The sequence below is a fragment of the Peromyscus maniculatus genome, chromosome 2, assembly GCF_049852395.1.
Source record: "Peromyscus maniculatus bairdii isolate BWxNUB_F1_BW_parent chromosome 2, HU_Pman_BW_mat_3.1, whole genome shotgun sequence".
Classification (NCBI taxonomy): Eukaryota; Metazoa; Chordata; class Mammalia; order Rodentia; family Cricetidae; genus Peromyscus; species Peromyscus maniculatus.
In genome coordinates this window covers 136,721,848-136,736,863 of record NC_134853.1, presented here as the reverse complement: position 1 = coordinate 136,736,863, position 15,016 = coordinate 136,721,848, and the positions used below count along the sequence as shown (strand labels likewise).

The following is a 15,016-nucleotide window of genomic DNA, read 5'->3' as shown; positions in this document are numbered from 1 at the left end:
GATGGCCTTGCACACAGCAGGCAGGGGACTCAGATAGCCGCAGCTTTTGGCAGGTCCTTGTGCTCCGGGTCTAGTGAAGGCATGGAAGGTACTAGAGTGCCAGCTGCTGACATGCTGATGGCTTTGTGTGCAGAGGGAGCCTGGAGCATTAGCACAGCAACAGCCTCACACACAGGGACCTCGTTTCCCCGACTTTATTCAGTGGCACGTTCACAGCAGGGATGGGGGTGGACACAAGGTGGGGCCTGTTCTGTCCTGGAGCCCGGGGGCACCACACACCATGCACTATGGATGAGAGGGGGCACAGGGGGGACTTGGTGGTCCCAGCAGAAGCCTGTGTACAAGGGAGAAGGCAGTGAGTACCTGGGTTCCCCCTAGCCCAGGCCCATAATGGCAGGGGCTAATACTGGGCTGAGACTGAGGAGTGGGAGGGGGTGGGGCACAAAGTGTCTGCTCCAGAGGGGCCAAGTGGCCAAGCCCTCCCCCAGGGCGCAAGCCCACAGGGCAGCTGGGGGACACTCTGGGCGCAGAGCTGTGCCACTCTCCCTTTCCCCTCTGGTGAGGGAGAGGATTCTGGTTTGGGCCAAGCAGCTACCCTGTCATGCCCCATCCCGTCCTCTGCCAATCAGAAGGGCTTTGATGTCTGCTTGAAGATGAAGCCTCGGTATGCCAATGTCTTCATGATGTTGGCAATGTTCTTGCAGTCATCTAGAGAGAAGAGAAGACATTTAGACAGGGGCCAGATTCAGGAGCCATAGGCCTGAGGAGGACATCCCTGGCTCTGGTGGCAACATCTCCAGCCCTGGGTTGGGCCGGGTGACACTGAACTGCAGGAAGCCTGGACTCGGTGCTTCTCAGTCCCATAATTCATGCTGGAAATTGGCCGCTGTGTCCCATCCCAGCCCCAGCGGTGATGTATGGGCGCCGTCGCAGTAAGAAAAAGGCAGAGTAAATGTGTAATTTCTCCCTTGACGGCCCCTGGCCGCTGGGCGATCCTTCTTGTTGCTGCCGCGTGGGGACGGCCTGTCCGCCACACTCCGTCTTCCCGCCACCCGCCTTGATGTCTCCATTTCATTACTGTGCGGCCATTCATCACACCCACGGCCAGGGTGACTTTGTCGGCACTTGTGTGTGGGGAACTGTGGTCCAGGCCATACTCAACTGGTGACCAGGCACAAGACTTGGCACGAGTGTGCCAGAATCCTGGGAAACACTTGTTCTGGCTCTCTCTCCATGTAGCTCCCGACAGGCTGGGGAAGGCCCTGGCTCATGTGCAAGCAGACCTCCAGACACACGTGTCACTAGGTAAACTACATCCTGCCGCCTCTGTCCAAGTAGGCTGGCTGCTGGCCACCTTTGGAGAGGTTGTCATGGGAGCTTACTCCATGCTGTAAGCTACTGTGGTAGACTGGAGGCTGCAGGGACTCTGGGGACTTGGCCAGAACAGAACTTGCTCCACTATAAGATACAGGAAGGGCAGTAACCTGGAGCTTGGCTTACCAGAGCAGGGGTTCTCAACCTGTGTTTTGTGACCCCTTCAGAACAGTAGCAAAATTACAGGTATGAATAGCAACGAAATAATTTTATGGCTGGGGGGTCTCCATAGGTGAGGAACTGTATTAAAGGGTCGCAACATTAGGAGGGCTGAGAACCACTGCTCTAGAGGAAGTCTGGTACAGAAACCATCTACCTGTTTTGTTGTTGTTCAGCGTCCCAGAGCAGTCCCCAACTGTCTCCTTTTATTCCTCTCCCACCTCCCTTCGTTGTCCACGGGCCATAGCCATGGCCTCAACCACGACCTTACCCTCGTTAGATGGCCGAAGCTGTGATGCAGAGGCACCATACACTCAAGTGAGGGGTTGTGGTGAGCTCAGGAGAACTCTGATTCTTTTCCTCCCGTGGAGCCTCTGTTTGCCCTCACTAAGGGAAAGGGGACCCCTGTACCCCCTGAGCTAAGAAAGTTTCATTAGCCAAGGGCCTAGGGCAGGCCAATCAAATGAAATCCTGTCTTAGAAGAGTTCAATGTGCATGCACCTGCAGTGGACAGAGGTGGGAGGTGACACCTTGTCTCTCCAGGGGTTCAGAAAGCCGAGAGGGCTGATCTGCTCTGAGGCAGAATGGGGAGAAGACAGATGGGTGGGTAGTGGCGGCCATGGCAACTCCAGACATGACCCATCCCCGTGGTTTATGGGCCGGACACGCGCCCCGCTCAGCTGAGGCCCAGTCATTTGTCTCCCTTAGTGAGTACGCCAGTCCTGTGGGGGTAGAGGGTAGAGGGAGGGCCATGACAGGAGGAGCTAGGCCGTTGACAGGAAGAGAACAGGAATAGGCCTGGGAGGTATGGTGGGGCCAGATGCCGTGATGGCATTGTTGAGAGTTGGGGGAACCTGGAATAAAAAGACAGTCTTCCCAAATAAACCTAGCCCTGTCAGGGCACCTCAAATCCTTCCTGTCTCCAGGACTCTGGAGACCATGGCTGCTGTGCATATTAAGAATAAGTCCCCTCGTTATCTGCAATTACCCAGCGGCCACACACCTCATTTCTTCTAGCAGAAAAGAAAATTAGTTTTCTATTGACTTCATCTGGCTCCTCCTCATTGCTGGACAAATCACTCAATCTGCCTCCCCTGGTCCAAGTAAATGTCCTAGCCTAGACCCCCAGGCCACCAGTGAGCAAGCGCTCATTTACCTGTGCTGGGAGGTGCCTTCACACCTCCCTCCATCAGTCTTGACCTCTTCCCATGCCACACATGGCACTTCATCCAAGTCATGAGCTCTGGCTGCTCCTGAAGGCCACCTCCCCAACCGGGACTTCCCTCCAGTTTCTCCACAAACTCAAATGTTCAAACAGTTCTCTCCAGATAAACAGATAAAACACCCCCAAATACTGAATATTCTCCCCAAGTTTCCTCTTTCTCCTCGTGCATCCTCAAATCAGCAAATGGCACCATATATAGTCTACTCAGAACTCCCAAGGTTGACACCTCACCCACCAGCCAGATCTAAGCAGGTATGAAAGCTGCAGATTTGTTTCCCTATGCTATAATCCAGTGGTTCTCAACCTGGGGTCTTGACCAATAGAAAACACATATTTCTGATGGTCTTAGGAACCAGACACTGTCCAGTAGCAAAATGACAGTTATCAAGTAGCAATGAAAATAACTGTATGGTTGGGGGTCACCACACCATGAGGAACTGTACTAAAGGGTTCGGAAGGTTGAGGACCACTGCTAATCAGATGCTTCCCCTCTCTAGCAGCAGGTCACCTGTAATTCTGCTTAACCACTCTAGCCTAGCCCTCAGATCCACCCTCTTGTAGCCAACATGGTCTTTTTTTTCACAAACCTTATGTCCTTCCCTCTTTAAATTCCTTCAATCCTTCTGCCTTCTGCACTTTTGTTTTTGAGATAGGGTCTCACAATGTTCCTGGGTGGCCTGGAACTCAAGAGATCTGTTTCTGCCTCTCAGTGCTTGGGACTAAAAGTGTGCACTTAGCGTGCTTGATTAAAGTCTACACACACACAAACACGTATTTTAACTGTGTGTGTGTAAGACATAGGACAACTTATGGAAGTTGGTTCTCTCCTTCTGAGTGGCTCTGAGACCAAACTCAGGTCATGGTGGCAAGCACCTTTACCCATGAGCCATCTCACTCATCCTGCACTCCCCTTTTCCTTGAATGCTTCTGGGGGCTTAACCTAGGGCTGTGGACATGCAAGGCACACACTCTCCACTGTGCTAGAGCCTTAGCCTCCTAGTCCAGGCAGGGTCTCTAACTTACTACAGACGAGGATAACGCTGACCTTGAACTCTTGGTCCTGCTTCTATTCTTGAGTGCTACAGTTACAGGTATGTGCCACCTGCCTAGCTCTTAGCCCTTTTTACTTTTGACACAGGTCTCAGTAAGTCACCAAGGGAGGCTTGGACTCACTCAGTGGCCTGGCAGTTCTTGAACCACAATCTTCCTGCTTCAGCCTTGCTATAGCTGGGATGACAGGCCAGTGTGGTCAAGCCTGGCAAATCTTTAATCCAACTCAGTCCTGGCAAAAATCGATCCCTGTTGCTCCTGGCCTCACCCCTAAAAACTGCCCCAAACTTCTACACTACAATTTCCAAGAGCATCTACTGTTTTCTGAAAATGTCAAAGCATGCTATGGAGTCAGTCTGAACTGCAAGTGCGATGTCAGGTGATGTCTGGAAGTGCAGTTTCTCTAGCCTCAGTCGCCCCTCCCCCACTAGGGGTGAAAACAGCCACAGCAGCACAGTGCACACTGAGCAAATGCTCCCTCCTGCATCTCTGCAGAGCTTCTTTATGTGGCCAGTAGGCTGGAGATCTGATTATCCAAAGGTGAGTGTGGAGACAGATTGTGTATGGCTTAGATGACAGACTGGCTGGCACACATGATGAAACTAACTGTCTTCACTACATAGGCTCACTTATGATCCTATTTATGGCAGATCCTGAGGTCTAACTGTGGTGACTGGTTTCCTATTATGGAGACCCAAAGAGATTGTAGCTGGAGGGCTACAAGAGATGAGGAAAAATCTGCCTCAGGTCACTGTCCAAGTTGGCAGCTACAGGCTGCACGGCCAGGGTTCTTGGAGACTTCTCTGTTGTTGTTTTAATGACATTTATTTCCTTGTGTATAGGGGTGTATTCAGAGGACACCTTGTGGGGTCATTCTCTCCTTCCACCATATGGGTTCCTGGGACTAGGGAAGGGAGAGGTAGACTTGAGGCTCCGAGACCATTTGGGTTAGCTGGCAGCCTTGCCTTTTTAGCACCTCTTGCAGAGCTAATCAGGCCAGCCTAAGAGTGCTATGACATGGGATGGTAGGGGACTGTGTTGTGTCCATAAGGGAGGCCTTTAAGCATAGGTGTTTACTTTCTAGTTCTAGAAGGCTAGCCACATCAGATTGAGAACTTTTTTTAGGACCTTCCTAGTCTTAATGTTAGGAATATTTTTATACTGACCAGACTAGAATGGAAGGGTAAGAGCTCCACAAACCCTCAGAGCGGGGTGGGGGTGGGGTGGGGGGGTGGGGGGGGTAGGGAAAGCACCGAGCAAAGAAGGCTAAGGCTGTTAGGTGTCCCCAGAGTCATCAGAGCTGCTTGGGAATCAGCTGCTACTGAGACGGTGGCTGAGGTCCCTCAGGACACACAGTAAGAGTCCACATAAAGGAACCCACCTGAGATGGCACGGCACGCTTGTTAGTTATACTGGTCTGGGAACTAAAGAGTAGAGGACAGGAAGTGAGCCCTAGGACAGGAAACTGGAATAGGCCAGGGGAAACCTTCATGGAGAAAGGGTCCAAGAAACCCTAGGAAAGTACACCAAGAGTTTCCACTTAGGTACTCACTTCCTTCAGCGCGTGCCAATCCATTCTGTGTGCTGGCTGTATATGGGCCATACTGGGTCCGAGGACATCAACCCAAGATTAGCAACCCACACTCACAGAGCTCCAAGACAGCTCCGTAAGCGGTGCAGCGCTATGAGAAGAGGCGGCATGGAAAAGCTACCTGCTGCTTTCTGAAGCTCAGGAATGGACTCCTGGAAGAACAAAGCTCTGCAAAGGTTGGAGGGAGCTGGCCTAGAACGTGAGGATTAAGGTGAAGAGGCCATACAGGCACGACTGGAAATGATCTGTGGAGTGTCAACGTTAGTCTCACCAAGTGAGTGGGGGTGGCTGACACCCTGAGATGGTGACAAGGTATGACTGGAGCTGGTCAAGTCTGCAGTGACTGACTAGAGGAAACCCTGAGGAACCCATATGCCAATCTGAGTTCAAGAATTTGATTCTGGTGGCACTGTGGAGACACTACTATGTTTACGGAGTAGAATGACCAGACCAGACCTGGGTTTCAGAGTTGTCATTCTAAGATGTGAGGACAGGACTAAGGGCAGAATCATCAGTGCGCAGACTAAAATACAGCTCATGCCTGAGAGGCTAGCCCAGAACTAGGCTTGTAGTGGTGGGGGATGCTGACTGTGAAGAACAGACTGGAGGCAAGGGAGTTTTTAATAAATAAAATTTGGGGCCAGTGAGATGACTCGAGGGTAACTGTGCCAGCCTGACTACCTAAGTGTGAGCCCTGGAACTCATGATGGAAAGAGAAAACCGACTACACAAGTTGTCCTGTCCCTTCCATCTCCCTGTGTGCAAATGTTTCATGCGTGTGCAAATGTGGGCATACACAAATAAAATGTCTGTTGAAAAGAGGTAAGCGGCCGGGCAGTGGTGGCGCACGCCTTTAATCCCAGCACTCGGGAGGCAGAGGCAGGCGGATCTCTGTGAGTTCGAGGCCAGCCTGGTCTCCAAAGCGAGTTCCAGGACAGGCGCAAAGCTACACAGAGAAACCCTGTCTCGAAAAAAACCAAAAAAAAAAAAAAAAAAAGAAAGAAAAGAAAAGAGGTAAGCTTTCATGAGTGTGCAAATGTGGGCATACACAAATAAAACGTCTGTTGAAAAGAGGTAAGCCTCCAGAAGACTGGGAGAGAAGTGAATACAGGAGTCAGTGCCACTCACTGAGGTAAGTAATCTCAGAGAAGGTGGATTTGGGGGCAGTGATGAATTTAGGTTTGGATGAAGTAAGTAGGAGTCTTGTGGGTCATTTAAAATTATAAGGCATTTTATTAGGATTTCAAGGCTTACTGTCTGGTTTGAGAAACACTTCTCTATCCTATCGGTAAAAAACAAAGGGCTGAAGAGATGGCTCAGTTGATAATCCTGGGTACCTATATAAAAGCCAGGCATGCTAGTCCATGCCTGCGATTCCAGCAAGAGAGAGGCAGAGATGAGAGGATCCTTGGGGCTTGCTGGCCAGCCAGTCTAGCTGAACTGGGAGAGTTCAGGGTTTGGTGAGACCCCGTTTCAAATAATAAGGTGGAGAATGACTGATACACTCAATATCAAGCTCATACATGTATACCTCCCCTACAGAACCTACAATACAAAGTTACCTGATATTTTCAGCTATATTTTATTATTATTACTTGTTTTTTTAAGATTTATTTTTATTTTATGTATATGGGTATTTTGCCTTCATGTATGTCTACGTACCACATGCATGCAGTGCTTGTGAAGGCCAGAGGACTCCCCTGGGTCTGAAGTTACAGACAGTTGTGTGTGCTGGGAACTGAACCCAGGTCCTTTGGAGGAGCAGTCAGGACTTTTAACAGCTGAGCCATCTCTCTAGTCTATTACTTGGGTTTTTTGAAGCAGGGTTTCAATATGTAGACCAGGCTGGCCTTGTACTTACAGAGATCTGCCTACCTCTACTTCCTGAGTGCTAGGACTAAAGGCGTACACCATCACCCCTGATTAGCTATATTTCCTACTTAGCTGTTTAATCTCTCTGGAATTACGCTTTGTGTGTGGTAAGAAATAGCTCTAGTTTTATTATTTTTCTGATGCAGAACCCATTGCCCTATCAACGTGGACTAAACTGTCTTCTCTTTCTGTGCCTTCTGAAATAACTCTATCATATCTGTATAATGTGGGAACCAGTAAAGAGAATAATCATAAAATGACCAATGGGTAAATGAAGTTGGGGAATCAGTGTGGGAAACTGCTGATGTTATTAATGAGGCTAAGAGGCAGTGTGGTCAAAGGGGCATGCAGACAGATGCCAAGGCCACCAGTGTAGCATCAGTGGCCTGTCTTCACCCTGTCTGGTAATCTCCAGAGACTGGTGAAGGATGGGGCCTGAGCCCATGGAGCAGAGGCCAGCAAAACTGAGGCGCAGGGATGGGCAGGGGGCAAACTGCAAGGAGCAGGACCTGTGCATGAGAAAGAGGAGACCGCAAGAAGAACTCTGAGCACTGACATTCTAGAATCTCACTGGCCTTGTGCCCACATCTGTCCGGACATCCAGCAGCAATAATGTCCTGAGCAAAAGTGCTGTGGGTTAACCCTAGGCCAGTATGAAAGGCCAGCCAGACTGATGTTGTTCCAGCCCAACATGGCACATGCACTGAAATCTACTTGTCAGCTCAAGTTCAAATCTGACAGCTCCTCTACATGTTGAGACAGTTTTAGCTGTCCTGGAACTCACTCTGTAGCCCAGGCTGGCCTTGAACTCAGAGAATCCACCTGCCTCTGCCTCCTGAGTGCTGGGATTAAAGCATGCACTCCATGCCTGGCTCTCTAATTTGTATTCACTGGGTTTGGCAACTCTACGATGGGGCCAGCCCAGCATCCAGCACCATAGGGTAGCTGGGGGGGGGGCAGGGAATTCAGAATTCAAACAGTAGAGAGGCCTATCTATCCTCAGAGTCTGACTATGATCCAAACCCAGCTACTTAATGACTGAACTTAAGCCAAGTTCCCAAACTTTACCTTTTCTATTTTTGGTTTCCTGTCTAAAATGGGAAGAATAATTATAGCAACTTCTTCTCTCAAAGGGTTATTTAAAAGATGCAATGAACTACCTGTGAAGTGTTTAACAATAGTGTCTGTGTTAGTTATCAGTTATTCTAACTCCTATAATATTGTTATTCTTAAATGGATATCCTGATACTCATTCTACATCCCTAGGACCAGCCTTGGCCTACACAGGCTCCTGTGCCCCGCCCCTATTCACGGCCACCTTGGCCGGCATGACACTCTTTCCAGACATCTACTCCTTCTCCTTCCACTCAGCACTCTGACAGCTTCCAACCCTCCCCTAGGTAGGGTCCTTATGGCCCGACTCTAAAGTGACCCCTTCTTTCAGCCCCTCCCCGTCTCCCCCTCCACCCACAGAGGTGCCTGGAGGTGCCACAGGGCTGATGGTGAAGGATGACGGTGGCTCTACAATAAGGGAAAAGGCAATTTCATCTTGATTAGCAGGCGATTTCTCTCTCTGTAATAAGCGTGCTCCAAATAATTAGCGTGTTTTACGTAATAATGAAATTACAGAAATGCAGTCCACTTATTCAAACAACTCACCATTACCATATTTTTAAATATTAGACTTAATTAGAGTTTATCACTTCAGAGAAGTATGCGGACCGAAGATGTTTTTAAAAAAATCCTCATAAAGTGTTTATTAAGCGCTGGTAAAGCTAGGATAATGATGTGTTTGGAAATTAAGGCAATCAAACACTTACCGCCGCTCCTGGAGGCCGGGCATGGAAATGAGGCCATTACACGCCCATTACCCGCCAGCTCACAGCCACTCAGGGGGCGGGGGGAGGATGTGCCTGGCCGAGAGGGCATGGTGCCCGGAAATACCTCTGCCAACCTCCCAGAGATGCCTGACCAGTAAGCACAGATCATCCGCAGTCACTTACACTGAGTTTGGCTGTCACGAGCCCAACTCAGACTTGGCCAAGCAAATGACTGGATTGATCCCAAATGCCAAAGAAGACAAGTATGATCTGACCAACTCTGATCCAGACTCCCAGGCCTGGCAAGACATATCAGCTCATTCAAACCCAATGCAGATTGGGGACAGAAGCCAGGTCAAGCAGCCAGAGAGGTCAGTGAGAGGAGGGGAAGCTGGACCCCACTTGCTGGCTGTGGTCTCTGTGAGGAGGTGGCAGGTCTAGATCAAATGATTACTTCCAAGTCTAGGCCACACAAGAAGGGGTCACCAGAGAGGTGAGAGGAAGCCGATAACTGTGTTTGCGGCTAAGGAGGAAGACCTGAAAACAGAGCCGGCGTTAGGGGAAGCAAGTGCAAGGGTGGAGAGTGGGCTGTAGGCTTCAGCCCCCATTTGTCCCGGTGAATAACTAATTCCAGAATTTATAGTGCTGGGTTTTTGTTCGGTGGCCATTTATATCTGTGAGGGGAGGAAATGAAGAGGCAGCACGGACGCCACATCTTTCTGTGTTATTGCTTGTCTGCCATTTGCAAATCATTATTAATTGTGGGCCCTGGTGGCAGGCCGGGTGGGGGCCTGGCTGGGTACATCCACATAGCTCTTCATCAAGGACCCCAGCCGCTGCCCCAGAGAGCCAATTACCCCGCCCTGATTGGGATCAGATAAAGAGGGAATTTTTACAAATTAGGGAATAAATAGAATTTCCACACAGGGCGCGGGCAGGACCTGAGAGGCTATAATGAAAAACCATCCGTCACCATCAGCATGGCCTGGGCATGGAGCCCCGGCACTCCCTCCCTTGTGGGCCCTCCCTGTCGTTCAGGGACCTGAGCCGGCGGGTCTGAGAACACCCTAGCTGAGAATCCCCTGGGGGATAAGTGTGTGGGGTGGTGGTGGTGTGTGTGTGGGGGATACTAAGTGTTGGAGAAGTCCAGGCCCTGGCTCAGGTGCTGTTCCCGTCTCTGCTTGCCTACTCTCAGGGGCTCAGAAACGAGGCACGCAGTCCTAGGAAAGACTAAAGTTGGGAACCACAGGGCCAAAGAATACATCCGTGTCCCCAGTCATAGCAGCCCTAAGGCAGAGCCCCAGTCCAGCCCCCGGATCACTCAGTCTGGGCTCCCATTAGTGCTCCTCCCCTTGGATCATTAAATATGTATATCTTATTACACGCCTTGTTAGAGTATCGAGCTCTATTGACTGATGATAAATCCTGAGCCTCGTCCTGGCCGTAAATTTATCTGGAGATGATGAAGACTCAATAATCTAGTCAGGCAGATAATATCATCGGGCCTTAAAAAAGATCATTACATTATATGTCAGAATTAAAAGTGAAATACGCTGTAGTAACAGGGTGCTGCTCTGGCCATTACAACAGATGGGCCTCCCCGACCCATTCCCAGCCCGGGTGGAGAGGCTGGGTGGCTGGGACTGCTCTAGCTAAAGTGGCAAGAGTGTCCTAGTTCCCATGGCCAAGCTGAGGTCTGAGGGAAAGAGTTGGCAGTCCAGAAGAGCTGAGCAGACCCAACCTTCACAACAAAGGTCCTATTCCTAAGGACTGCACATGGATCAGTCTTTGGAACCTTCAACAGCTCTAATAGAAAAAGGTCAGCATTTCATCACTTCAAGAGGAGCCTTGAAGACCCAGAACATGTTCTTTCCGAAATGGAGGCACTGATATACTGAATAGTTAGGTGACTTACACTACCCTAGACATCAGCCTAGAGTCCCAGGTCCGGACACGTATAACGGCCTAGCTGGAGCCTTCCTGTGAGTGAGTACTGTCGCTCCATCTCTGGCCACCTCCTTCCTTAGAGGTCTGCTGCCCAGCCTCCATCTTGACCTGAGAAATTGTGATGTCAGACTCTCCATTCATTGGCCTCAGTACATTTCTCTGTTGTGCCTTTTTACTACCCATTTCTATAGTGACAAACTTAACCTTGGAAATATCCCACTGTTCTTACCTTTGACACAATTCAGATGTCCCTAGACTAACCACCGTATACCCATTTTCTTTCACTGACCTGGAACCTGGAACCATTTACATCTCTACCATTTCTGTGTGCATCATCTCTCCTGGGCCTCCGATCTATGCATCACTGTGCCATACCGCTCCCTAATGCTGGCAGAACCAATAACACATGACTAGAGCTAATTTGGTGATCTTATGATCCTTGCCAGCCACTAGGTTAGACACAGAGGTAAGTTTACTGGAAGGCCTTCAATGAAAATTTCACACTGATGACGAGAAGCATGAAGGAAGATCTTGGCATACACTGTCTGGATTGCAGACGCCACCACTCAGCATAGAGGGGAGTTAGCGGGAAAGACTATGCTGAATGTAGAACAAAAAATGGAAACATTTTTGGATCTCTGAGGACAATCCTGGGAGGCTGGATCAGTCAGCCTGACGGTTACCTCTAGATTCCTTTTGTTACATGATAAATCCCCCTTATTACTAAATCTTTTTAAAAATGGACTTACTTATGCATTTTATGTATACATGAGTGTTCTATTTGCATGAATGCCTGCATGACAGAAGAGGGCATCAGGTTCCATTAGAGCTGGTTGTGAGCCACCATGTGGTTGCTGGGAAATGAACTCAGGACCTCTGGAAGAGCAGCCAGTACTTTCTAGCCCCCCCTAAATATGTTTTAAAACAGATAACCCATGACCTATCTTTTCCTTGCAGCTGAAAGCATACAGACATAATTACTCTTCATTGTCAACTTGACTGGATTTGGAATCATCTAGACGATATACCTCTGGGCATACAATGTTTCCAAAAAAGTTTAACTGAGAAGGGAAGACCCACCCTGAATGTGGGCAGCACCATCCCATGAGCTGGGGTCCCCTACAGAGTAAAAAGGGAGGAAAGCAAGCCACCTGAGCACTAGCATCCATGCCTGCTTCCCAACCAGAGGTGTGGTGTGACCAGCTGTCCCGTGCTCTTGCTACCACGCCTTCCCAGCGATGGTGTAGGGTATCCTCAAAGTATGGGCCCAAACCAACGGTTCTTTCTTGCCACGTATGGTAGCACTTGAGAGGCTGAGACAGGAGGACTGCTGTGGTCTCAAGGCCAGCCTGAGCGACAGAATGATGTCTTTCAAAGCACTAAAGGAAACAAATGCCAACTTGATCTTGGCAGCTCTTTTTTCAGAGCAATGAGAAAAATAATTACGACACTAACTGATATGAAGTAGAAAGGCAGGAAAACAATGGCAGAGGAACGCACTATGCATGGAGGTGACAGCAAAGACACTGCTACTTTAGGCTGGAACCCCTATGTGCTCTTGAAACACCTAATGGGATTGTTTCTTCCTGATCTTAGGACACAGGACATGCTACTAAAAAGGCCAGGGGACTCTAGCTTTGACTGAAACCCTTGTGGAAACAGAAGGTAAGAAAGTAAAAATCCAACCGAGAGAAGAATTGCCTCTGTGGTTTTACCGTGTCAGCTGACCAGAAACCCCCTGGCTCCAGTCTACCGAGACTCAGGCTTCCTCCTCTTTTCTGCTCTACTCTCCCCAGACTAGAGTTCTACCATGCCATGTTCAAGACAAGAGGAGGAAGACTCCAGAAAGACAACAACAGCATCCTTCCCTAGACGGCTTCCCTTTAAGTATCATCCTAGAGCCCCCACAAACTATATTTTTATTACACTGGCAGAGCTCAGAGACATGACCATGCCTAGCTGAATCAGAAACTAAAAAAGTAGACTTCAGCCAGGCATGGTAGCACAGCTCTTGGGAGACTGAGTCTACAAAGTAGGATCCCATTTCAAAACAGACAGACAATCTGACAGACAACCAAACAGTACATGTTGATGTCCTAGTTTCAGAAGGTTCCAGCTAGTCTGAAGATGAAGGGGGGATTGATTCCACATGTGTACCAGGTACTTTCTGTCCCAGCAACATAATGGGCATCTACCTTTACAACTTGGACATGGTCCAAGACTTCTTGTCAATATCCTCAACTCTGACGCCCTTTCTTTTGGCTATCCTGGCCTGGAAGAAGCCTAGCTGCTTCTCTAGGCTACTTCTTGGCTGTGTGCAAACGGAGAAAAGCACAACCTTACAGACAAGTGTCACCATGAGATCCTCACCAGTCCCTGAGGTATATATGAACTACCCAGGCAATCCCAAGACTACTGTCCAGTGTGAGCCTTCTCTTTAGCCCTCAGGTCAACAAGCTCCCACCCTCCTCACAAATCTCAATCTACCAGTCTAGTACCCCAGCTTTCATGCCCAAATGGGCAGATACTTGATCTATTTGTGTCTGTCACAAGAGGGCACTAAACCCGCTAATCCCTCCTGAAGCTGATTTGTCCACCTCACCTGGGATCTGGGGTCTAATCCAGCATATACACTTCCCAGAGGCCTGGACTTGAGTGCCCTTACCCTTGGATACAGCCCTAGTGTTCTCCAGTCCTGACTCTTTCATCCAAGCTCCCAGCTGGGAGCCAGCCTCCATTCAATGGCCTCTCTCAGTTGGCTGGTACCCACACTCTGGCCCCTTTAAGAGGCAGACCACAGGGGCTGGAGAGATGGCACAGAGGTTAAGAGCACCGACTACTCTTCCAGAGGTCCTGAGTTCAATTCCCAGCAACTACATGGTGGCTCACAACCATCTGTAATGAGATCTGGTGCCCTCTTCTGTATACATAATAAATAAATAAATCTTAAAAAAAAAAAAAAAGAGGTAGACCACAGACTCCTGCCTGATGCTTGAGGTCTCCTTTTCCTATCTCCCACCTTACAACCTATTTTTACCAAAGCTGTCTTCTCTAATGGTCAGGGTTGCCCAGCAGGGGTGGGGCTTCTTAAGTTTGAGTTAAAATTTTATTTTTTATGTGTTTTTGTCTATATCTCTGTGCATCACTTGTGTACCTGGTGCCCATGGAAGCCAGAAGAGGGCATTGGATGCCCTGGAGCTGCACTTACAGGTGGGTATGTACTGTCATATGGGTTCTAGGAACTGAACCGAGGTCTTCTAAAAGGGCAGACCGTGCTTTAACTGCCGAGCTACCTTCTCTCTCCAGCCTTCCTGTTTGACTCACACTCACTCTCTGGCTGTGGCTTTGGTGACGTCACCACTTCTTTCTATGCCATCCTACTGGCTCCTGTGAGCACCCCATCTTCTCAACACTTCTCAGGTGTGCTGCTCAGAGCTGTCACTGACCCTCTCTCCTTTTCTCTCCTTAAGCAGAATTATCTACCTCATCCACCCTAGGAGCCCGAGTTGTCCATTTTCCAATAATCTCTAGGCCTACATTCTTACTACCATCCCTCACCAAGGTAAAAGCCACACTGCTGCCATTCTTTCTACAACGGTGTATTTTTAAACCACGACTCTGGTAATTCCACTCCATCTTGAACCCCTTCAATGATCCTGGAGTAGAAAAGGAGATAATGGGAACCACGGTCAAACAGGGCCTTTGTTAAGAGCACAGGGCCAACGCTACTGCTACTGCTGACATCTGCACTGTGTTTCCAGAGGTCACCAGGAAGAAAGCTAGGGAAGGGAAACATGCTGCCTACAAGGAGCCTGGATGCAGTGCAGTGGAGTGTTTGCCTAGCACACAGGAGCATCTGGGCATGGAGTGAACCAGGTGGTGGCTCACATCTCAAGTCCCCAAACACATGAGGTGGAGGCGGAAAGATCAGAATTAAAGGTGGCTGCATAGGGAGTTCCAGGCCAGCCAGGGCTACAG

The 15,016-nt window shown here is 49.3% G+C and overlaps 1 protein-coding gene across 5 annotated transcripts in view; it reads right to left on the bottom strand.

The window, feature by feature from the left end:
* Positions 1 to 179: 179 nt before the first annotated feature.
* The window catches only part of Eri3 (ERI1 exoribonuclease family member 3), a 134,350-nt gene continuing 119,513 nt past the window's right edge, over positions 180 to 15,016 (bottom strand). For 4 of the 5 annotated variants that reach the window (XM_042271702.2, XM_076564893.1, XM_042271699.2 and 1 more), the window contains one exon: positions 180 to 708. In XM_042271702.2, the coding sequence (XP_042127636.1) occupies positions 626 to 708 (83 nt within the window). In that variant the 3' untranslated portion in view covers positions 180 to 625. The remainder of the gene's footprint in view (positions 709 to 15,016) is intronic. The other variant, XM_042271701.2, reaches the window with a different exon arrangement.